This window comes from Bos grunniens, chromosome 18 (genome assembly GCF_055505025.1).
Source record: "Bos grunniens cultivar Pamir isolate PY7600 chromosome 18, Bosgru_T2T1.0, whole genome shotgun sequence".
Lineage (NCBI taxonomy): Eukaryota > Metazoa > Chordata > Mammalia > Artiodactyla > Bovidae > Bos > Bos grunniens.
The window spans coordinates 1,772,845-1,798,214 of NC_141182.1; the positions used below are offsets into that span (position 1 = coordinate 1,772,845).

Here is a 25,370-nt window from a genome sequence, read left to right on the forward strand (position 1 = left end):
AAAAAAAAAAAAATCTACAAATTCATTAGGCACTTTCGTGGACAGCCCCAAAGACGTGTTGCGCCAACGAGGAGGGGGCCTCGCGGGGCCGGAAGCGAGAAATGGGGACGAAGATGGCAGACCTCGATTCCCCTCAGAAGCTGTCAGGCGTGCCTCGGCCGCCTGACGGGGTGGGAGGAGGCAGCTGCTCAGAAATCTCCACTGAGCTCATTCGCTCCCTGACCGATTTGCAGGAGCTGGAGGCTGTGTACGAACGGCTCTGCGGCGAGGAGGTGGGGGAGCTGAGCTGTTTTTTCTGGAAGGACGCAGAGGCAGTGGGCCTAGGAGCCGTGGGAAATTCGGGCTGTGGGACGTTCTCTTCTTGCCAAGGAACCAAAAAAGCACCTATGCGAGATGCAGGCGTGTTGAGTGTAGGTGAGGCGACCTGTGGAGAAGGCAATGGCAACCCACTCCAGTACTCTTGCCTGGAAAATCCCATGGACAGAGGAGCCTGGTAGGCTGCAGTCCATGGGGTCGCTAAGAGTCGGACGCGACTGAGCGACTTCACTTTCACTTTTCACTTTCATGCATTGGAGAAGGAAATGGCAACCCACTCCAGTATTCTTGCCTGGAGAATCCCAGGGATGGGGGAGCCTGGGCTGCCGTCTATGGGGTCGCAGAGTCGGACGCGACTGAAGCGACTTAGCAGCAGCAGCAGCAGCAGCGACCTGACATCTCTGTTTACTCGTTCTCACGCCCCCAAGCATGCTTTCCTGTTACCTAGGCGATCTGCCCGCACTCATCCATTGATTTCCCTGGCCCTTAATCGTCAGATTTCTCCGCCAGAGTAAAGTTAGACTTGAGGGGTGTACACCGACTTGCTTGCTTTTCAAAATAGGAAGAAAGGCTCTCTTGCAACGACTTAGCAGTTTAAAAATTTTGAAATGCTTTTACTTCGTTATCTCATTAAGGCGGGAAATCATTGTAAATAAACTCGAAGCGTTTTAAGACTTCCTTCTGTTGGGAATGATTTAAGAGTGTAATTTTAGTGTTTCAGGTTAATTCAGGGCTTTATAGAAATCTAAGATTTTAAGATTCAGACACAACTGTCTAATCTTGGACAAGTCGCTTCATCCCTTGTACTTAGCTCTTGTTTAGTCCCTAAATCGTGTCGGACTCTCTTGCAACCCTGCGGACAGTAGCCTGCCAGGCTCTTCTATCCATGGGATTTCCCAGGCAAGAATACTGGAATGGGTTACTGTTTTCTCCAGATTATCTTCCCTATCCAGTGATCGAACCCCTATCTCCTGCATTGGCAGGAGGATTATTTTTGGCTGTATTAGGTCTTAAGTTGCTGCCTGGGCTTTCTCTAGTTGTGGAGACAGGAGTTTCTCATTCTGGTGGCTTCTCTTGTTGCAGAGCACAGCTCTAGGGCTGGAGGGTTTGAGTAGTTGCCGGGCGGTGGGCTCTGTAGTTGAGGCTCCCAGGCCCTAGAGCACAGGCTCAGTGATTGTGGTGCATGGGCTTAGTTGCTCTGTTGCCTGTGGTACCTTCCTGGACGGGGGATCTGACCCCTATCTTCTGCATTTGCAGGCAGATTCTTTACCACTGAGCCACCAGGGAAGCTGTACTTAGCCGTGCCTGATATCAAATGAGGAGTGTGAGCTTTATGCTTTCTAACATTCCTTGCAGCCTTCTTTACTCTTCTGTGTGACTTGATGTGAATACGTTTTTGACTGCCAGCCGGCTTCCTTGCCAGTCAGCAGAAAGATCTAAGTTGTGATCTAATAGTTTAATAGCTGTTCCCTAAACCAAACTTTTATGAAGGTTGAGCACAGAAGACAGCTTCGGCCTGGAGCAGGGATGGTCATTGGTATCTTTGAGAATTTTCAAATATTAACTTACAACAGCTCCAGCAGTTTTTAATATGTTTTTCAGCAAGATGTGCTTTGTAAAGTTCAGTACTAAGCTTGCATTCATTGAGTTAATCAATACTTTGGGGGGAAAGATTAAGTCAGTCTTACAGACAGAATAATACTGGTTTTGTGTTTGTATTTATGTATGTTATTGTTGGGCTTACCTAACATCTGTAAGGGGTATATAGTACTATCCCTATTTTGCAGATGAAGAAACCCAAGCATAAGAAGATTACATTAGTTAAAGTAACTCAAAAATTGACTTGGGTGAGAGAGAATTCTTTTTATTGCTTCTGGGTACTGATTATACACTTCTTCCCTTCACTCAGTCGTGTCTGACTCTTTGCGACCCCATGGACAGTAGCCTACCAGGCTCTGCCATCCATGGGATTTTCCAGGCAAGAATACTGGAGTGGGCTGCCATTTCCTTCTCCAGGGGATCTTCCCAACCCAGGGATCGAACCCGGGTCTCCTGCATTGCAGACAGACGCTTTTCCGTCTGAGCCACCAGGGAAGCCCCTGGTGGGGCTTATACACTAGAAGAGACTATTTATAACTGCCAGTTTAGAAGTTTCCTTTCTTTATTTGAGCCTTTATATTTTAGTGCCTCCCTGTGTTAGGCACTATGCTAATGAAATTGAATAAAAGTTTATTTCGTCTCTTTGTTGTGTTCACCTCCTAGCTGGAATGAGATATGCCTAGGCTATCAGTTATTATGTAATGTGATAACAGCAACAATGAAGTATTATTTGTTAAAGCCCTAGGGAGCTTAATGACAGGAAAGAAGACATTTGAAATGGGATTTACTCTTCAGCTAAGTAGTAGATTAGATAACTCTTAAGGTTCCCTCTGACCATGCTAATGACAGGATGTTTCTTTGTTTCAGAAAGTGGTGGAGAGAGAGCTGGATGCTCTTTTGGAGCAGCAAAATACCATTGAAAGTAAAATGGTCACTCTCCACCGGATGGGGTGAGTCTTTAGTTCAGCAAGAGCTATTTTAAATTTCATCGGGGTCCACTGGATAAGTTATTATTTTTCCTAACTTTGTGTTATACAGTGACAGTTGAGTTTAAATTGGAAAAGAGAATTACCTCCAGGTAAAGTGAATACCTACCGGTGTGGTTAGGTTGTTCTCAAAGTGTCCTTGGGCCAGCAAGTATCAACATTGTCTGGAAACTTGTTAGAAATGCAGATTCTGAGGCCTCACCCCAAACCTACTATACCAGAAGCTCTGGGGGTAGGGCTCTAGAATCTCTAGCTTAACCTGCATGTCAAGTGATTCTGATGTATGGCTCAAGTTTGAGAGCCCCTGTTTTGTGTATTCTGTATATTCGCTAGTCATAAAAATTGCTTTGATATCATCATCCTCTTAGAGTGTTGGTTAGTGCATTTTATGCTCACTTAGCAATGGGGAGATTCTGCACTCTAGTTCTTTGGCAGTACTTATTTAGGGCTGTCTTTTGTATTTATTTAAATTATTATACAATATAAGCCTGCTGCTGCTGCTGCTGCTAAGTCACTTCAGTCGTGTCCAACTCTGTGTGACCCCATGGACTGTAGCCTACCAGGATCCTCCATCCATGGGATTTTCCAGGCAAGAGTACTGGAATGGGGTGCCATTGCCTTCTCCAATGCATGAAAGTGAAAAGTGAAAGTGAAGTTGCTCAGTCATGTCTGACTCTTAGTGACCCCATGGACTGCAGCCTACCAGGCTCCTCCATCCATGGGATTTTCCAGGCAAGAGTACTGGAGTGGGGTGCCATTGCCTTCTCCTAAGTTTTCAGTAAAACACGCTGGAGAAAAAGCTATGAATAGAGTGAATGGAGCAAAGAGTTGTGGGGAGATACAAAAGAAGTATGACTTCCCAGGTGGCTCAGTGGGTAAAGAATCCGCCTGCAATGCAGGAGTCATGGGTTTGATCTCTGGGTCGGGAAGATCCCCTGGAGGAGGGCATGGCAACCCATTCTAGTATTCTTGCCTCGAGAATCCCATGGACAGAGGCGCCTGGCAGGCTTACAGTCCATAGAATCTCAAAGAGTTGGACATGACTGAAGTGACTAAGCAAGCATGCTCAAGCAAAAGAAGTGTTAATAGAAGACACAGTCTCCATCTGTAAAAATGTTTTTTCATTTCTTTTACCATCTACTCCTATGGATATGTATACTGACAATGTGTGTCTCCAGTCCAAATCTACAGTTGATTGAAGGAGATGCAAAGCAGCTGGCTGGAATGATCACCTTTACCTGCAACCTAGCTGAGAATGTGTCAAGCAAAGTCCGTCAGCTTGACCTGGCCAAGGTAATCCCATTGAGCTTTTGATATTGGAGTTAGTAGAGGGCAGTAGAGAAGCCACCACGTTAGAAATTAGAGCAGGACCATCCAATAGAAACGTAATGCAAGATACCAAAACAAGATAAAGATAACACAGAAAAACACCAGACCAATAGCTGTTATGAATATAGACATACAGATCCTCAACAACAGTAGCAAATCATATCCAGTAATGTATTAAAAAAGACTATACTATGAGCAAGTGAAATTTATCCCAGTCATACAAGGCTGCTTTAGACTACCAATTAATGTAATAACACCAAATCGATAGAATAAAGGACAAAAAAAAAACAAACAAACAAACAAAAAAAAGGCAAAAAAAAAAAAAGAATAAAGGACAGAAACCACATGATCATCTCATAGACTCAAGGCATTTGACAAAACTAAACACCTGTTTTGATGAAAACACTCAACAAACTTGGAAGAGAAGGAACTCCCTCGACCTGATAAAGGGCATCTTTATGATATTAAAGATGGGCTAACATCATACTTACTGGTGAAAAACTAGTTGCTTCCCCCAAAAGATCAGGAACAAAACAAGGATGTTAGCTCTTGCTCCTGCTTTTCAACATTGTACTAGAGGTTCTAGCCAGAGACGTTAGGCAAGAAAGTGAAATAAAAGTCATTTAGGTGGGAAAAGAAAAAGTCTAATATGAACCACATATGTAATTTAAAACTTCCCAGTGACTGTTTTTTAAAAAGCAGAACAGGTGAAAATAATTTTCACAATTTAGAAACATTTGTTTAACCCATTATTTTAGAAATTACTATTAAATGGTATTAATGGGACATTTTTACCTTATTTATTTTTGTGCTAAGTTTGAAATCCAGTGTGTATTTTACGCATATGCACCTTAATTTGGATTAGTCACATTTGAAGTGCTCAGTAGTTCACAGGTGGAGAGTGGCTATTGTATTGAACAACACAGGATCTGGGTTGTGAGTTTTGGTTTGTTTGTTTGTTTTTTGGCTGTGTGGCTTGTGGGATCTTAGTTCACTAACCAGGGATTGAACCTCATCCTCAGCAGTGAACGTGTGGAGTCCTAAGGATTGGCTGGCCAGGGAATTCCTCATTCTTGCTTATTTGAAACAAAAATACTTTCCATATATTTTGCATACATTATTGTATTTATTTTTAATTGAAGAATAATTGCTTTGGATTGGTTTCTACCAAACCTCAACATGCATACATTATTAATTGGATTGCAATGTCATGTTCCCAAAATGTGAGATACACTGTGATTATGTTATAAATTTAATAATATAAGCCAAATATAAATATGGATTATCTCCACTACTGCCTTATTAAAGTAAATGACTGGTCACATAAATAAAATTGTCTGATGCTTGTCAGTAGTATTGACCATCAACCCACAAGTTTTGTGAGTGGTAGTGGTAATGTTTTTTAGTTTACCAGTGAAGGCTGTAAAGGATCTCTGGTTACTTGGCTTCAGCCCCTGAAACTTCCTACCTTCTGGAGAGATGCTTTTGAAAGAATAGGACGTTGTTTCTAAGCAACAAATCTTTTTGCAGAATCGCCTCTATCAAGCCATTCAGAGAGCTGATGATATCTTGGACCTGAAGTTCTGCATGGATGGAGTTCAGACTGCTTTGAGAAATGAAGATTATGAGCAGGCTGCAGCCCACATTCATCGCTACTTGTGCCTGGACAAGTCAGTCATCGAGCTCAGCCGACAGGGCAAAGAAGGTTGGCATCCCAAACTGCTGCTTCCTCGTTTGGTTACAAGCATCTGTAATCTGAACTCGGCAGTCTCAATCAGGAAAAGGAAAATTAGGAAATTTTCTTGTCTGGTACTAGACACAGTATAGGTCCTAGACCATCCCAGGGCAAAGGTTGTTATTCCTACCTTATGGAAAAGAAAACAATCCAGATCCACTGTTCCTCTGACCAGTGGGTTCTTTACACTGGACAGTATTGCCTGTTTATACAATTAAAATTAAATTTTTAGCTTTCTGTTCTGGAGCGTCCATGACCTCCACCCACTCTTGTCTTTCTAGCCTTTTTTCATGCTATTCGCTCATACATCCATTCATTGTACACGTTTGTTGAGCTCCTCTTTAAACCAGGGTATATACTGCTTGCTGCTGCTGCTGCTGCTAAGTTACTTCAGTCGTGTCTGACTCTGTGCGACCCCATAGACGGCAGCCCACCAGGCTCCCCCGTCCCTGGGATTCTCCAGGCAAGAATACTGGAGTGGGTTGCCGTTTCCTTCTCCAGTGCATGAAAGTGAAAAGTCAAAGTGAAGTCACTCAGTCGCGTCCAACTCTTAGTGACCTCATGGACTGAAGCCCACCAGGCTCCTCTGTCCATGGGATTTTCCAGGCAAGAGTACTGGAGTGGGGTGCCATTGCCTTCTCCGATACTGCTTGCAATTCTCTGCAAATACTCTTCATCTTTCTGTGTCCGGTGCTTTGCTGTTTTCATTCCCCTTGCTTAGAATGTATGTACCCCATACTCAGAAATCAAAATCTTGCCCATCTTTGAGAAACAAAATACCATCTCTGGGAAGCCTTTTCTGATTACTTCAACCAGAAATGTGACTTGTGGGCACCTTTCTCATGACACTTGTCATACACTGAATTTTATTATAGTCATTTGTGCACAAACCTCATTTCTTGAAGATGATTGTGACTCTTGTGGCAGTGGAGGTGTGGCTGACTCACCTCTTCACCATCTGTATTGCTAGTATAGCGTCTCGCACACACTTAAGTGCTCAATACCTGTTTTTGGAATGCACAGACAAAGTGGCCTAAACCTAACACAGTACCGTTCTCTACATTAGTTCTCATGTTCTCCCATTGTGCAGGCAGCATGATTGATGCCAACCTGAAACTGCTGCAGGAAGCTGAGCAGCGTCTCAAAGCCATTGTCACAGAGAAGTTTGCCGTTGCCACAAAGGAAGGGGATCTGCCCCAGGTGGAGCGCTTCTTCAAGATCTTCCCACTGCTGGGCTTGCATGAGGAGGGATTAAGCAAGTTCTCAGAATATCTTTGCAAGCAGGTATGGCTCCTGATTGCTTGGTAGGATAATGGTACAGTTCTCAGCCTGCAAACCGGGGCACTGGATGGATCCATTTTCTGTGGATACTTTTTACCTCTGGATTTGAATCCCCTTTTCTTCTGCATCCTGGCAGGACTGAATACGTGCATTCATTCAGCACTTACTGTTACCAGTCTACTTTGTACCAGGCATGGCCTGGACATCTACTGATGTATTCCAACAGACCAAGTGAAAGCATAAGAAAATTAAAATGCGATTTCTCTAACAAGTTGAATCACCTTTTCCAAGCTGTCAACCAGGGACTGGCTTCTTGTAAGAGCGTTCAGAGATGTTGGTTAGTGGTTTTTAGACTCGTAACCAGGTTTGAGGGCTCCCCTGATGGCTCAGTGGTAAAGAATCTGCCTGCCATGCAGAGTCGCAGGTTTAATTCCTAGGTCAGGAAGATGCCTTGGAAAAGGAAATGGCAACTCATTCCAGTATTCTTGCCTGAAAAATCATGGACAGAGGAACTTGGTGGACTACAGTCCATGCAGTCACTAAAGAGCTGGACACGACTTAGCGACTAAACAACACCAACCAGGCTTGAGTCTCAAATAAGACTTGGAGGGGAAAAAAGCCCCAGGCTTGCAGCTCAAAAATTGAGATGAAGCAGGTTAAAACTGAAAAAGAAACAGGCTTCAGTTTAGTCTCTGCTCACCTTCCCCTGGAGCCTCAGATTGTGGAGAAGCAAACAGTAGGCGTGTGAGCACAGAGTTGTTATTTTTTAAGTGTGTCTCACAGTGCATCCTGTCCCCATCCGCCAGTTCTGTGTAATGGAACATTATTTTGCCATTCAGGAAAATGTGATAGTTCCATATGTGCAGACACAGTTTACTCCCTAACGTGGCTAAGTTAAACAACAGCGTGCCATCATTCATGTTGAAATTGGAGAGAGCGGCCATAAAGATTGTATGTTACATAAACATGGGGTATGTGGGGGACAGTTAGCAGTGGCCACCTCTCAGGAGGAAACTTAGGAGACCAAGAAACACAGATAAGAGAAAGAATTACTTTTCATCCAACACTCCTTTGTTCCTTCTGAATGTTTAAGTGTGTTTTACCCATTCTAAAAATTAACAAGAAATTAAATGTAACTGCTTTATGGTACTTTTCTATCAATACATTTTTTTATCAGTACTTTGTTATCTGAAACCTGGAAAGGGCTTCTACTGTTAATCCCTTAAAATTCCCTTAGAAGTACCCAGATTCTGTCCCCTACTCAACAGAGCACCATTAATAGTAACTCTTGAGTTATTCTTTGAAACAATTATTGTAACTTGGGACTCTCTCCCCAGTTTAACAGCTGTAGATAGTATCAAGGAAGAGGAAAGCATCATTAATCCCTCTGAATGGAAGAAGAGTTAACTACCATGTTAGGTTCTTTGTCTTGCCTGAGGTTTGGACAGCCCACAGCCCACAGCCCCCAAGGGACGCTCCTCTGTGCCATCTAGGCTTTCTAGCATCAAGGGAAACATGGGGTGAAAGCCACTGGGAGGTCTTTTAGGAAAACTGAAGCTAACCTTTGGTCTAAGAAATGTTTGTAGATTTTCTACTTTTTCAGGTGGCCAGTAAAGCTGAGGAGAACCTCCTGTTGGTTTTAGGCACAGACATGAGTGATCGAAGAGCTGCAGTCATCTTTGCAGATACACTGACTCTTCTGTTTGAAGGCAAGCCTCTTTCTCCACTGCAGACACTTGCAGCACCTGCATCCTAGCTTTTCTTTTCTCCTCACCAGCCTGATGCCTTTACTTTAAACCTGTGGTTTGCTATATACTGGTTTATTGGAGAATTAACGTCCCAATTCAGTATCTGATTCTCAAAGATTAGAGTTTCTCAGATGTTTTGTTCTCCCTAGTCCCTGAGAATAAAACTCCAAGAGTGGATTTAACTAAAAAATGACAGGGGAGAGAATGATGCTCATTTCCAAAGATGCTCCTGTAGAAACTGTCAGTATAATTTATCAAACGCCTGCTGTTTACCAAGCACTGTGCCTAGGTAACAGATTTGCTTAGCAATTCCTGATACCAATAAGAACCATTTGTGTTCATTTTGTGAAGTAAAACAGAAAGGGTTGAGTTGACCCCAAGTCAGTCCTGGATAGCAAAAAGGAGTGTATCTGTGGGAAGAACATTTGGAATCCAGCCCTCTCCCTTTCTCCCTTCCAGGAATTGCCCGAATTGTGGAGACCCATCAGCCAATAGTGGAAACATACTATGGGCCAGGCAGACTTTATACCCTGATAAAATACCTGCAGGTGGAATGTGACAGACAGGTAGAGAAGGTGGTCGACAAGTTCATCAAGCAGAGGGACTACCGACAGCAGGTGAGCAGGGGAAGCTTATCGGGGGCTTGGAAGCAACTTAGCCAGCAACACTGAATAGAATAAATCAGGAGCAGGGAGGCTAAGGGGGTGGAGAGTGCAAAAAAGATACAAGTAGGAGAAAAATGCCAGATGAAGACTGGCCTGCATCTTGCCACTCCCCAGCTTACTTTGGACACGAGGTGTCGTCAAGGTGATGATGGCCTCAGTACAAGGCTGAGAAGGAAATAGAAAGGGCTTCCTAAAAGGAACACAACAGAAACGTCAAACCGCTGTCAATCACAGAATGTGCAGCATTGCCATCTGGTGACTGAGTGAGGATTTGATTTCCTAAGGTCTTATTCAATGTTAAATAATTTTGTCTCAGATTTCTCATTTATTCCTTAAGGGCTAGAGGTAACATTTGCTTTTTCAGAACTTTAGGTTTCTCCATTTCTTTGAGCAGATAAAATAAGAATCAGTTCAGTTCAGTTCAGTCGCTCAGTTGTGTCCGACTCTTTGCCACCCCATGGACTGCAGCATGCCAGGCTTCCCTGTCCATCACCAACTCCCAGAGTTTACGCAGACTCATGTCCATCAAGTCAGTGATGCCATCCAACCATCTCATCCTCTGTCATCCCCTTTTCCTCCTGCCTTCAATCTTTCCCAGCATCAGGGTCTTTTCCAATGAGTCAGTTCTTCATATCAGAAGGCCAAAAGTATTGGAGTTTCAGCTTCAGCATCAGTCCTTCCGATGAACATTCAGGACTGATTTCCTTTAGAATGGACTGGTTTGATCTCCTTGCAGTGCAAGGGACTCTCAAGAGTCTTCTCCAACACCACAGTTCGAAAGCATCAATTCTTTGGCGCTCAGCTTCCTTTATGGTCCAACTCTCACAACCATACATGACCACTGGAAAAACCATAGCTTTGACTAGACAGACCTTTGTTGACAAAGTAAGGGCTGAAGGTAACATATGTTTTTTCAGAACTTTGTTTCTCCATTCCTTTAAGCAGATAAAATTAGAAATAGGAATAACCCCATATAGTTTAATTTCTAGAACTCTAGGAGACTAGACATTAGTTCATTGGAATACCACTAGCATCACTTTTAAGTACAATAATAGAGGTGAACATTAGCATATAAATCAAAAGTAAATCTTGGGCACCTCCCATTGAGAGCCTCCTTTTAGCTTGCCTGTTAAACAAACTAAATCTAAACATTCTTATACCAGAAGTCTGGAGGGACCAGCAGGAAGCAGATAGAAGGAGGGAGGGGAAGAGTATTCTCATTTCTGTGGTATATTGCAGTTTCGGCATGTCCAGAGCAACTTGATGAGAAATTCTACATCAGAAAAAATAGAGCCAAGGTAATAATCCTCTTTTCTTCACCCCATGGAAGTTTGAATCGGTAATCAAGTATCATTCAGAGGCTGCTCTCTTACAGTGTGGTTTACATTTTAAAAATACTTTGTTTTTGACTCTTTTTTTAGAATGGAATATAGCATACAAACAAAAGCATATGTATAACATGTTTGTGTTTTGTCAAGAATACTAGTTCATTACCAATGCTGCAGTCTGGGTCTAGAGTTGGTGCTGTTAATCATTACAGTGTACTGAGCATAGAGTACAGGGAGGCATGTAATAAAGGGATATAACCTAGGCTGATGCAGTGCAAGGAAAGGAAACCTGAGGACATGATCTCACATCTGAGACTTTAAGAGTAAATAGAAGGGGATAATGGATAAGTGTATATCTATGGCTGAGTCCCTTCACTGTTCACCCGAAACTATCACAACATTGTTAATTGGCTATACCCTTACACGAAAGAAATAAAAAGTTTTCTTTTATTTTTTTAATGAGTAAGTAGAGGAAGTTCCCTGGTGATCCAGTGGTTAAGACTCTGTGCTCCCAGTGCAGGGGCATGAGTTCAGTCTCTGAGATTCCACATGCTGTGTGGCGCAGCCAAAAAGATAAAAGAGTAAATAGGAAGAAGAGGTGGAATGTGTTCCAGGTAGAGGAGAGGGAAAATGTGCAAAGACTCTGTCTATTGAAAACCCAAAGAAGGCCAGAACAGCTGAAGTGCAGGGAGTTGGAGAGAGTCTGCCATGAGGTGAGTCTAGCCAGGTTGTCAGTCAGGCCGTTTGGCGTTTGTATCCCAAGAGCTGTGGAAAACTCATGATTACGATATGACCGGATTTACATCCTGAAAAGGTCTCTTGGATGTCAGTGTGGAAAATGAGTTAATTTTGTCTAAAATGTGAGAGAGGGGATCAACTTCATTCCATATAAGTGGCTATTTGTTATCCCAGTACAGTTTGTTGAAAAGACTATATTTTCTCTTCATTGAATTGTCTTAGTATTCTTGTTGCAAATCAGTTGACCATAAATATCAAGATATCTGGACTCTTATTAACCTATATGTCTGTTCTTATGTCAGTAAAACCACACTGCCTTGTTTGCTGTTAGCTTTGTGATAAGTTTTAAAATTGGAAAGTGTGAGTCCGCCAACATTTTTTTTCCAAGATTGATTTGGCTTTTTATCTAGATAAGTGATGAGTGTGGGACACAGTTTAAGGATGTATCCTAAAAACTTCCACCACAGCTACATGAGGGGTTAGGGAAGCATGATTTGTTTTACATGAAAGACAGATCATTTTTACTCGAGCCACTAACAAAAATACGGGCTTCCCTTGTGGCTCAGTGGTAAAGAATCTGTCTGCCAATGCAGGAGACACAGGTTCAATCCTTAGGTCGGGAAGATCCCCTGGGGAAGGAAACAGCAACCCAGTCCAGTATTCTTGCCTGGAGAATCCCACGGACAGAGGAGCCTGACAGGCTACAGTCCATGGGGTCGCAAAGAGTCGGACACAACTGAGCATATTACACTAAAAATAAAAATACATCTCCCAATCTCTTATGTAACTCTGGCAGAATTTTTAGGGGGTGAATAATTCAGGTGAAACATGTAAATGGGACATGTGTTTGACCACCATGTCTGATCACAACTGGGCCAGCAGAGCCAGAAGGACCACTTGGCAAAGCTGACCCTCCTGGGCCTGGGGGAGGGGGACTTCGGACTCTATTTGCCCTGTAGCTCTTATATCTAAAGGAATCCAGTGTCCTGCTTATGCTTTCTGCTCCACGTGTCTTAGAGAACTGGATCCTATCCTGACTGAGGTCACCCTGATGAATGCCCGCAGTGAGCTGTACCTACGCTTCCTCAGGAAAAGGATCAGCTCAGATTTTGAGGTGGGGGACTCCATGGCCTCAGAAGAAGTCAAACAAGGTAAAAGGTGTTGCCCATGTTCTCTGGGATGGGTCGGGGTATAGTTGGCTCTGTTTTGTACTAGTTACGTTATAGATTCTTTTAATGAGGAAATAATTGGGGCTTGTTAGTCTCTGGGGGAGATCTGTGGACAAATTGACTCTCAGGAGGAAATGTGGACTTAACAGATTTTAGAATTAGACTGGGTCTTTCAGGCCATCTAATCATTGTACAGATGAAAATGGCTAAATGCAAGAATGGTTCAGTGAGTCTCTTGCTCTCTTCCCCATGCCCTGCTTCCTCACCAGCTCAGATTTCAGGACTGGTGTTTTAAGTAGGCAATATGTGCACATTGTAGATAGGTAGGTTGATAGAACAAAAAAATATACATAATTTCCTGAGGGAACTTTAAAGAGTGATGAGAATATTCTAAAACTGGATTGTGGCTATTGTTATAAAATATAAAGTTACTGAAAAAAAATTGAACTGCACATGTACAATGGTTGAATTTTATGATATATGAATTACACCTCATGTAGTATTGAAGTATAATATTGAGAAAACCTTTCACTCCCTCCCTCAGTCTCCCCGTTCCCTCAGTCACAATTTTTGAAGGAATAAATATGTTGACTAAAAAGGTGTGCCACTGTCCTATTTTACTGACACACTGACTCCAGGTCTTCTTAAAAATCCCTGCTGGTTGAGTATATGCAGAATTCTCTTAACTGGAGACCTGAAACTCACCCAGCATCTGTGGCAATCTGCATGGCTTGTACCAATAATGCATGGCAAGGGAATTATTTATATGACCTGGTGGTTTGGTTTTTTTATTTGTTTTGGGCATTGCTACAAGATTTGTGGGATCATGTTTCCCCGTCAGAGATCAAACCCATGCCTCCTGCAGTGGGAGCACAGAATCCTGACCACTGGACCACCAGAAAGTCCCTGAATTGGTGTTTAAAGGAGGATTTGAGCTCATCTGGAGTTTGGTACTTATTGCTGTTAATAATGACCATGTATGTTCAGAGTTGTGCTGTTTAATACAGTAGCCACAAGCCACAGGTAACTATTTAAATTTTAATTTAAATAAGGGCTTCCCTGGTGGCTCAGGATGATAAAGACTCTGCCTGCAATGCAAGAGATGCAGGTTCAATCTCTCGGTCAGGAAGATCTCCTGGAGAAGGAAAGGGCTAACGACTCCAGTATTCTTGCCTGGAGAATTCCATGGAAGGAAGAGCCTAGCAGGCTACATACAGTCCATAGAGTCACAAAGAGTTAGACAGGACTGAACAACTAATACTTTAACTTTTCACAAAATTAAATAAAATTAAAAATTCAGTTCCTCAATCATATTAAGCACATTCCAAGTACTTAATAGTGGCTACTTCATTAGGCAGCAGATACAGAACATTTCTATCATCACAGAAAATTTTGCTGGACAGCACTTTTTATAGAATGAAAAATCTAAAAACTTCAATCTCCAATTACTGTGATTTCCAGTTATCTCTAATAATGCCAAAATGTTTGGAAATAACACAGTTGTCTAAAAATAGTAATTTAAAAAAATATGGACTATCTACATAAGATACCACACAGCGGTTAAAGATCAGTAAGCTACAGAAAAGAAAAACTAAACTACACAGAAACAATGAAATATTTATGATGTAATTTTTAAGCAGGATACAGAATTGTATCGGTACTGTGATTGTAACCATGTAAATTATGTACAGATTTGGAACAGAGACTAGAAAGGGACCTAAAAAAAAAAAAAGGTCTATTTCCTTTGGGGAAGAAGAGTGAGTATTCCTTTCTTGGCTGTCTCCTAGAGCACCAGAAGTGCCTGGACAAACTCCTCAATAACTGCCTACTGAGCTGCACCATGCAGGAGCTCATTGGTCTATATATCACCATGGAGGAGTACTTCATGAGGGAGACTGTCAACAAGGTAGGACAGAGGAAACCCCCCTTGGAGACGGGGCATCCTGTCCAGGAAACCAGGCTGACAGCCATGGCCGAGGCGTGTCGTATTTCTCGGTCCTGCTTTGAGAATACCCTGGCATGCCGACTAAGTGTACTGCTTTGAATGGTCAGAGGGCATCTTTGGGGTGATCGGGCTCTTCATGGACCCAGCTGGGACTTCTTCCCCAAAGGTCATAGAAGAGCACCTCAGCTCCTCGGGAGCCTCTCTGTCCCCCACCTCCATAGCAGTGTGTGGGTGAGGAGCCGTGGAGAAAATGGGCCTCCCCTGGTGTCTTATATCGTGCATACCAGATATTCTCAAGACGCCCTAACTACTTAGTTTCCTAACACTGGTGATCAGTAGGGAAGTTAACTGTTTCAGCAAGGAGGAGCCACTCCAAGCTGTGACCAGAACAAGCTATTTTAGGAAAAGCAGACAAAGTACAGAACTATCTAGAACCGTGACAGAACCGGGGCCCTTACTGGGCAATCTGCCTTTGGGGTAGGCTGTGGCCCTGGACACCTATGAGAAGGGCCAGTTGACATCCAGCATGGTGGATGACGTCTTCTACATTGTTAAGAAGTGCATCGGGCGGGCCCTGTCTAGCTCCAGCATCGACTGCCTCTGCGCCATGATCAACCTCGCCACCACAGAGCTGGAGTCTGACTTCAGGTACAGCCGCCACCCTTTCCACTCTCTGGGAGGCGGAAAGGTCCTCCTGTTGGATTCCCGGGGCCCATTTTGCTTCTTCCTTTTTTTCCCTTATGATTCAAGTTCAGTTCTATATAGGCTATAAGCTCCTATCCATAGCACCACATCCTTGACTCCAGGCAGTTGTACAGCACCCAGATACCTTATAGGCCAAATCTGTATTCCCTGGACTGGATTCTTTCTGGCCCTCAGACTGAGGAAAGGGAACAGGCACCTCAGATGAAGACAGCAGTTGTAATGTTAACAGTGATACTTACCTCTGCTACAAGGCAGGCACCGTGCTGATTTCCTGCTCCCGTTCAGTCCTGACAGCGACCCTGTGAGGTGGGAGCCACTGGCTCTCTTCTGTAGATGAGAAACCCGGGGCCCAGGGAGATCACACATCTCATAAGTGGTAGAACATGGAGTGGAGCCTGACCTTCACAAGCTGATGTCTCCACTCTCACACCGCTGCCTTCACCAAGCTGTACTTCCTCCTGAGCGTGTTGGAGCTCAGCGCCGCTCAGTGACAGCTGCACAGGGAGTCAGGAGCCGGCCAGTCTTCTCTGTGTGTGCTCGCCACAGCAATGCCTTTGAGGGGGTGCGGCCTCTCATGCCCTGACTGCTCAGGGCCTCCTGCTCCCTGGGAAGAGCAGGTCACGCTGCTGGCTCGGGGTGGTGAGCCCGCTGGTGCGCCCGTCCTGGAGGACAGGTTGCGTGCTACCAATCCCCGTGTGCCCTTCTGCCCCAGGGACGTCCTGTGTCACAAGCTGCGGATGGGCTTCCCAGCCACTACCCTGCAGGACATCCAGCGTGGAGTGACCAGTGCCGTGAGCATCATGCACAGCAGCCTCCAGCAGGGCAAGTTCGACACCAAAGGCATCGAGAGCACCGACGAGGCCAAGCTGTCCTTTCTGGTAGGCGGCCCTACAGGTGGGAGCTGGGCTGAGCCACGGTTAACCAGCCATCAACTGGAGACTTCTCCAGTGTCTGCAGAGATGGAAAATTCCTCCTTTAAGGAAGGCTCGTTCTAGAGGTTCTGAAACCATTTTAACCCAGGGACCTCTTTCAGAGCAGCCTGAGCCAGGACATGTCCTGTTCCTGCCAAGAAGGCTGGGCGCCTCAGAGCTACCCAGTGCCCATTCCCGGGAGCACCCCCAGCTGTTGAGGGCTCCACTGAGTACCAGGCTTGGATGACATCTGTGCCAGCCCCCAGACCGCTTCTCTGAGGACGGCCCGCAGTGGGGGAGGGAGCTGACCCACTAGGCCTACCAAACTGCTTTTCTGGCACACTTCTTAGGCGTTCAGCCTCCTCAGGAAGGTGAGCTTCTTCAAGCGCTGCTACCCAGCGTGACAGCTGTGTGACAGCTGGGGAGGAAGTACGAGGGGAAGAAAGGGTTCATACCAGGCAACAACCAACTTGTGATGAGCCCAAAAGAATGCAGATGAGTCCTGGGCCTGTGGTCAGGCCTTTCTGGCACCTGCTGTCTTGGCATGTGTGGGTATGGTGCTATCAGAGGCTGTTCTGCCCTCCCCGCATTGGCCAGACTCTTCTCGGCTCCTGGGGTTCAGAGACCTGAAGGAAACATCCGACAATGGACCTCTCAGTCGACAGCGGTCCACAGATGGAGTCCTGAACATCACCCTGCAGGGGATGCAAAAATGTATATGTGTTTTTTCTGGAAGCAAGGTTCTTAAGCTTTTATTATTCTTAAAGGGAACTATGACACCAAAAAAGTTGAGATGTTGCTTTCAGAGACAGAAGCCTAAACATGCTAATTTTTACCTTGTCCCTGTGCAAGGGAAAACGACAGTAACCAGTCCTCAGACAGATCCAATGAAGTCTATTCAGGCAGTCCTACTTTCTCCTTGTCGTTGAAAATATTTTCCCTGAGCACGGGTCCTGTCGATTTAGGATGTCATGGTTGTTGCCAAAAAAAACAGGATTCTGTCCAAGAAATTATTGCTTCTGTACCTTTAGAGAACTTTGCCAGCATTTCTGGCAACCAGCTTCATATAATCATGAACTGACTTTAATTTTTCTTTTTTATTTGCATTCTATTTCATTCTTCACAGAACTTACTTTCATTCTTTCATTTCTCTGCTCAGAAAAGACCCCTACTACCTACCACATCAAAAGTAGACATCTTTGCCTGGGCATTTTGCTGAAGGCCTCCTGAGTCTGACACATCTGTCCCTCTAGTCCTGTTTTCCATCCCTCGTCTCCACAAGTCCCCAGTAGGCTGACTGCTGTGTGCTCACACATTTGCTGCTCCCGTTCAGACAGCTCCATCGTTTGAGGCCCAGAAGATAAGGCCGACAAGAAAAGGTGATGCTAAATGCTTGGTGACAGTTTTCTAGTTTTCCGACGCCAAGTACTTAAAATGTCATCACTCCCACCACAGGGCCTATTTCTTATGTCACCTTGATTTATTTGGCTGTCAGTATGAATTCCCCGACGGTGCTGATGTATCAGTCACTGTGAGCTAGGATAAGCCCAGTGAATCCATGCTTACAAGGACTGTCAGGACAAGGAAACTTTGAAATCAATACCATTTGAACCCAAATCCATTTTCCCCTCATGACAGATTTTTCTTATGCCCTCAAATGCTTTGGAAACATTTATGTTATGGCTTCCATCCTTGAGCTGTCGTGACAGTGCAGTTCCTTCTCCGGAGGCTGGTGATGCTTGTGGCCTTGTGTCAAGCTTGTGATGTTGGTGGCCTGGTGTTGTGACACACGGAAAGAACCCCTCAAGTGTCATCCGTCCACCGTGCAAGCAGCCTTAGCAGCACTGTCAGCAGCATGACCTTCCAGCACTGGCTGCAGGATGCTGACAAGGGCAATGTTCTTGTGAAAGACAAAAGGGACATCCTAATCTCAGTCCCTGGGGTTCTGAGCCTCTTTCACCCAGAAATCCTGAGGTTTCTGACTCTCCTCTTGAAACATCAGCTGCTCTCTCCCTCACCTCGGCCTTCCTGGTCATGGCACTGGCACACCCGTTCAAGGGCAGCGTGATTATCTCAAACTCTAATTTCTCCCGCACAGTGGCTTCCAGATCAGTATTCCCAAACCACAGCTGTGTTCATATAGTGTTCACCCACTTTACATATTCCTCAGCCCCACCCCGGTGTCCAGGACCGCGTAGCACCCGCGCCCTAGGCTGACGTCACCCATCTCTGCAGCCCCACCTCCTGTCATTTCCCTGCACGTCTACCCCGACTCTCCTGGTCTCCAGATATGTTTTGGGATTTTCTGCCACTCTGCATTTGCCTGTATTATCCTTTCTCCACAAGTCATTCATTCATTCAACAAATATTTATTGAGAAATGTCTATATATCAGGCACTGTTGTAGGTTTTTGAGCTGCACTGCCCAGTATGCTGTGGCTATTTAACTTGAAGCTAAAAATCCAGTTACAGAGTTGCACCAGCCACATTTCAAGTGCTCAGTAGCCACACATGGTTATTACTACTGTACTGGACAGTTCAGATTTAGAACATTGCCATCATTAAGAAAGTTCTCTTGGACAAACTAGATCCCTGCCTTCGTGGAGCGCTCATTCTAGTGGGAAAGGCAAACAAGAAGCAAAGAAGACAATATCAGATAATCCTAGGTACCGTTACGATAATATCAAACGGGGCGGTGGACTAGCGGAAGCTGGTGGGGGTGGAGAAATGCCCTCGCCTTTCTCTCCAGAGCCATCTCCTAGCCTCCTAAGTCCCTCTCAGGTACCAGCTCTGCCATGGAGCTTCCTGTTGTGCCTTAGACCAAGACATGGTTTCTTTCCTCTAAATGACCATCGCAGTTTCTACCTTAATTATCATTTTTCTCACACACTGCTTTTTATGATTGTTGTTTATGTATCAGGCTCATACAGAGTTGAATTATAAAGGAAGGAGCCCTTGACCTGGAGTGGGGAGACCTAAATTTCCAACCCTGGCTCTAGCGTTGTGGCCTGTCGTTCACTGAATTACTATCCTCCTCTGCTTTATGTTTCCTTGTGGCACTTATCACTCCCTGACATTTATTATCAACTTTGCTTCAGGAATGTATACTCTACAAGGGGCTGAATTTTTTCTGTTAACTGTTTTATTCCCAGTACCTTCCACAGTGCCTGGCACATAGTGAGCACTTTAAATATTTTCTGAATCAAGAGTTGACTGACCTTGTTGAGTCATTTCACCCTCTTAGGTGTCTTGTTTCCACCTGCAAGCTGGCTTAATAATACAGTTGACTATATTATCAACATGGGTTTGAACTGCACAGATCCACTTATACATGGATTTTTTCAGTGGTAAATACTACAGCTCTATGATTCACGGTTGAATCTATGGATGCAGATTCACAGATGCAGGTGGGCTTCCCAGGTGGCGCTAGTGGTAAAGAATCTGCCCACCAATGCGGGAGGCATAAGAGACGCAGGTTCAGTCCCTGGTTTGGGAAGATCCTCTGGAGAAAGAAATGGCAAACACTCCAGTATTCTTGCCTGGAGAATCCCATGGACAGAGGAGCCTGGTGGGCTACAGTCCATAGGGTCTAAAAGAGTCGGACACGACTGAAGTGACTTAGATGTAGACATGGAGGGCCAGCTATAAGTTATATGCTTACTTTTTACTGTGCCCCTAACCCCAGTGTTGTTCAAGGGTCAGCTGTACTTGTTTTGCAGAAGGTAGTTGGCCGAGCCGCAGACCTAATGGTTGAGAAAATACTTGATAGGTAACAGGCTCTCAGGAAGCATTTCTTAAATCAGTGACAGCCTTTGCATCACTGACCTTGGCTTGGAGGTTTGGAGCCCCAGGACTTCTCCCAGTCTTGTATGCCTACACACACAACAAAAAGACCTGAAACCCTGGATCCCTACCTCTGAGGTCAGATAGCTTCTCTGCCTCTTTGTGTCAGGCTCTGGAGAAAGGGCGAGCTTAGTCCACCATGCTGTCTGGCTGAGACCTGAGTCCCCTGCCTGGTGACAGTGCTGAGGGTGGTCCTCAGCTGCCCTGAGCCTCAGGAATGGGTACCAACAGCAGTGAGCAGGAAGTGACATTCTTCTGTCCTGTCTCCCAGGTGACGCTGAACAATGTGGAAGTCTGCAGCGAAAACATCTCCACTTTGAAAAAGACACTGGAGGTAAAGGGGACCCTGGCCGTCGGCTCTCTGCAGCCTTCCCATGCCTCCTGTTGAGAGTGAGCCCTGTGTGCTTCTCCTGCTGGGGCCATGGCATTCCTGGCATTGAGTCAGCTCTTCCTCAGAGCACTTGAGGGGATTCATTAGTGATTGAGATGGTAGCAGCGCATCTCTGAACTGCAGAAAACTATGACCCATGAGTTGGGAGATCAGAATTCAAGCTAGCTCTTTCAGCACATACTTGGCCTGTGACCTTGGACAAATCCCTGAGTGTCACCTTTCTCATCAGTGAAATGAAATACAGATCTTCATGGGGCCCTGCTCTTGGTTTGTTGGGTAGCCTGGTTAAAAAAAAAAAAAAAACAGGATTGAAAGCACTTTATAAAAATAATAAAGTCTACCATAAATTTTGAGATAAAAATGATTCTGAGGGGAATTCACTGACAGTCCAGTGGTTAGGACTCTGTGCTTTCACTGTGAGGGCGTGGGTTCAATCCCTGATTAGGGAACTGAGATCCCACAAGCTGAGTGGCACAGCCGAAAAAAATACGATACAGGGTTCACCTAACCCTGTAGAGACCCAGTTGTTGTCATCGTTTTTTAAAGGAAGGCCATGTAACAGTGGAAGCTACTTGGGCTTGGAAGTCAGATACCCCTGGGTTCACATCTCCATTTGACCACTGGCCAGTTGTGGGGCCTGAGGCAAGTTCTCTAACCTCCCTGAGCCTCAGTTTTCTCTCGTAAACGGGAAGGATGGTCTCTGCCCCACAGGTTTGTTGTGAGAATTAAACAAGAATATAAAGCACCTGGTACATGAGCAGCATGCAGTGGTGGTTAATGATTGTATTAGTAGTTACACACAACAGCATGGAGCATTTACTTTGTTAAATACCAGAAAACAAAGAGCCCAGCTCCCCTCCACTCCTGAGCGCTGCTTCTGGGAGAGGAGAGGAGCCAGGGTCCTGCCTCCCCGCAGGCACCAGTACCTGTGAAGGCGCTTTGCTGCAAAAGCACGGGGCTCTGCGCTGAGGCTGGTGCTGAGTGCTGGCCTTAGGGCTGGGCTGCCTGAGGCGGCCAGGAGCAGACACGAGGAGAGGGCCTCAATGCTGGTGGGCTTCCTGAGGGAGGCTCGGGAGGCTGCTGTAAACTGGACCAGCTTAGAAATTCACCCCAAAAAGGTCTTAAAATGGAATAAAATAAGAGCGATAGTCACAAAGGACCAGTACCGTAGAGCCTCTCACATCTTAAGTATTCAACAAGGTGGTTGTCTGTTGTGTTTAAGTCATGGCACGTTAAATTGTGCTCCTGACTTTTCTGTAACATTAATTAGCCTGCTGGATTTTGGTCCCTTAGCAGCTCTTCCTCACTGCTGGCTCCCGCTGGAGCCAAAACAGCACAAACCCTGAGGAGGCTGCAGGAAACGCAGGCAGCTCCTGGCAACCCAGAGCAGCGTCCCTGTGCGTTCTCTGCTACTCAGCCTCAGTGTGGAGTTCATGAACAGGTGCTCTGGAGCTGTAATCCTGGCTTCATGACAGTGCTGTGTGACTTCAGGCCAATTACTAACTTCTCTGTGCCTTAGTTTCCTCATCTATACAATGGAAATAATAATAGTACTTACTTCATAAGAAAAGTACTTTAATAAAAGTAAAATGCTTGAAACTGGGCCTGGCACACAGTAAGCACTTAAATCTTAGCTGTGGTCGTGATGATATTCCCTGGGCTCAGAAGCCTGATGGCTGGGTGTTCTCTCCTAGAGTGACTGCACCAAGCTGTTCAGCCAGGGCATTGGAGGGGAGCAGGCCCAGGCCAAGTTTGACAGCTGCCTTTCTGACTTGGCTGCCGTGTCCGGCAAATTCCGAGACCTCTTGCAGGTAAGCCCCAGTCCTGGGCTTGTGTCTTGCTCTGAGACTCTCATTACTGGCTCATCATGGGTTCCACACATATAAGGAAATAGGCGTGGTGGGGAGGAGATGTGAGGGAGCAGAGTGCCCGCCACTGAACTTGTGCGAGTCCCTTGAAGACTCAAGGTTTTTAGCAGTGCTGCTGCCATGTTGACAAGCTGGCGGCATGGTCCTCTAGAATCTCCACTCGGCCTCCACAGTGCCAGGAGCCCTCAGGAAGGTGTTCAGAAGAAATGGAACCACGTGGGTACGCAGACCTGCGTGGCCTTAGCCGAAGGCGCTGCCTGGTACCAGGTGCTCAGAAATCAGACCAACCTCATGGCCGCATCTCTGGCCTGGACCTGATTCAGGATAGATCTCAGAAGGAACAGGTTGTTCCTGGCCTCCTGGATCAGCATTATCTCTGCTAGATTTCACAGAGGGCCTGCAGAAAAGGCTCCGAGCTGAGGATGCCCTGGCAGACAAAGGGTGGACGGAGTGGAGAAAGGGAAGGGATGAGGCATGTGCCTCCCACATCTGACGCGTCTCTGCCTTCTCCTGCAGGAAGGGCTCACAGAGCTGAACAGCACAGCCATCAAGCCACAGGTGCAGCCTTGGATCAACACCTTCCTCTCTGTCTCCCACAATATCGAGGAGGTCAGCCTGACCACAGGCAGCCGTCAAGCCCAGGATTGCCCCGCATTCCCCGGCCCCCAGCAGTGGAGCTGTCTTATAGATTGTACCTTACGTATTTCTCAGGCTCATTTCCCTCACCCTCGAAGGCTAGCTTCCTCCCAGTAACAGGTTGTTCTTGCAGTCAGAGGGCTCCAAAAGACATCTAAAAGGAGTTTGCCTTGATGTATTCTCTTTTATTGAGGCTCTTTTTGCCCCACATCTTAGGACCTTTTTTTTCTAGCTTTATCTTTTCATGGCTTCCCAGCTGATGCAGTTGGTAAAGAACCTGCATGCCAATGCAGGAGACACATATTCGATCCCTGAGTGAGGAAGATCCCCTGGAAGAGGAAATGGCAACACACTCCAGTATTCTTGCCTGAGAAATCCCATGGACAGAGGAGTCTGGCGAGCTATAGTCCATGGGGTCACAAAAGAGTCAAACACAACTGAGCATGTATACACAATCTTTTCATTCCTATAGAACACGAGATACAAGAGGGAGTAAACTGCCAGGAGGTTTACCTCGTTGTTTGGGCCACTACTTCAGTTGCTGGTCAGAAGTATGATGCAGAAACAGCAGTTTCTGCCAGCCTGGTTTTAAGCTGGCTTTAGGCTGGATGAGTCATAAGCTACAGAAGTGTTTCCCTAAAGGAGTGGAAGTGGGGTGGGGGAGAATGGTCCTTGGAGAAGTCCCTGCTGACCCACCTTGCTTCCTGATGTAGGAGGAATTCAGTGACTATGAGGCCAACGATCCTTGGGTTCAACAGTTCATCCTTAATCTGGAGCAGCAAATGGCCGAGTTCAAGGTGAGCAAGGGCTCTCAGGACCAGTCTATAGAATTAGCCACCTCTGCCCAAATCAGCAGCACTGAGGCTTCTCATCGCCCTCCTGCTGGGAGCCCTGGATGCCCTTCCAAGCCCCAGGCTGTGGAAGCACTCTCGACAGCTCGTATGGAGGCAAAGGGGCAAGGTAGGACCCCCACTGACATCCAGTCTCTGCGTGCAGGCCGGCCTGTCCCCAGTCATCTACGACAGCCTGACCAGCCTCATGACCAGCCTTGTCGCAGTTGAGTTGGAGAAAGTGGTGCTGAAGTCCACCTTCAACCGGGTAACGTGAAGAGAGCGCAGGCCTCTGCCCTACTGTTTTCCCTGAGGAGGACCAGTCTGTCCCCTCCCTGCTACCCCAGGCCCTGTGCACATAGGCTCAGTGCTGCCCTGAAGCAGCAGAGCCCACTGAAGCACCATCCGAGTCCCCGCTGGCCTTGGAGCCAAGCACTGAGCAAAGCTGGGGGCCGGTGCTGCTGGGCTGGAGGGCCAGGCCTTGAACTCATGTTCCCATGCAGCTGGGCGGTCTACAGTTTGACAAGGAGCTGAGGTCACTCATTGCCTACCTCACCACGGTGACCACCTGGACCATCCGAGACAAGTTTGCCCGGCTCTCCCAGATGGCCACGATCCTCAATCTGGAGCGGGTATGTGGGGCTCCCCTGGCCTTGCCAGAGAAAGCTGACTCAGGAGAGGCAGAGACGAAATCTGGGTCTCCAGTGGCAGCCCAGCCCTGCAGGCCGCCTCCTTCCTGAGCGCCCCTGCACTGCCTCTGGTGGGATTCTCGGGCTGGCCCCTCCTTGCTGACCCTCTCTGCTCTTCCCACAGGTGACCGAGATCCTGGATTACTGGGGCGCCAACTCGGGCCCGCTGACGTGGCGCCTCACGCCTGCTGAAGTGCGCCAGGTGCTGGCCCTGCGCATAGACTTCCGCAGCGAGGACATCAAGAGGCTGCGCCTGTAGCTGCCGCACGAGCCCAGCCGGTTCCCCTGCTGGCAGCGGGGAAACAAGGCCTCTACTCTGGCCATTCTCTGTTCTCAGACCTGTGGGGGTCCTTCAGGGAACAGTGTCTCCCCATAGAGAGACGTAGGTCCGCCTTGGCTCCTAACTAGGTGGGAACGCCAGGGCGGGCCAGCCTTCCACACGGAGGGCCATCCCCTCGTCCTTGGACGTGACAGCACATGAGCTGCCTCCCTGCCAGTCCCGAAGGACTTGGCTTGATCTGGGGACCTGAGGTTTACTCCAAGGAGAGGCTGTGATATTTATGATCGCCCTGAATAAACAGGCTCCTTGAAGAGAGGCCAGTGTGCTGTTTCCAGGAAGGGCTAGATGCCACAGGGCAAGACAGGTCCACGAGCTGCACT

At 46.3% G+C, this 25,370-nt stretch overlaps 1 protein-coding gene across 4 annotated transcripts; it reads left to right on the plus strand.

Moving 5' to 3' along the window:
- Window positions 1-84: 84 nt before the first annotated feature.
- On the plus strand, window positions 85-25,305 carry COG4 (component of oligomeric golgi complex 4). Of its 4 annotated transcripts, none has more exons than XM_086349780.1 (19): window positions 85-272; window positions 2,782-2,864; window positions 4,079-4,193; window positions 5,760-5,934; window positions 7,055-7,248; window positions 8,832-8,954; window positions 9,453-9,610; window positions 10,898-10,956; window positions 12,742-12,875; window positions 14,681-14,799; window positions 15,320-15,486; window positions 16,256-16,421; window positions 20,568-20,630; window positions 22,382-22,498; window positions 23,072-23,164; window positions 23,905-23,988; window positions 24,188-24,289; window positions 24,525-24,653; window positions 24,835-25,305. In XM_086349780.1, the coding sequence occupies exons 6-19, from the start codon at window positions 8,897-8,899 to the stop codon at window positions 24,967-24,969; spliced, it is 1,584 nt and encodes a 527-aa protein (XP_086205906.1). In that variant the 5' UTR covers window positions 85-272; window positions 2,782-2,864; window positions 4,079-4,193; window positions 5,760-5,934; window positions 7,055-7,248; window positions 8,832-8,896; the 3' UTR covers window positions 24,970-25,305. The 4 variants fall into 4 exon arrangements, with proteins under 4 accessions (XP_086205906.1, XP_086205905.1, XP_086205909.1 ...); XM_086349779.1 differs by having other exon boundaries at window positions 8,849-8,954; XM_086349783.1 differs by lacking the exon at window positions 10,898-10,956.
- Window positions 25,306-25,370: the final 65 nt, after the last annotated feature.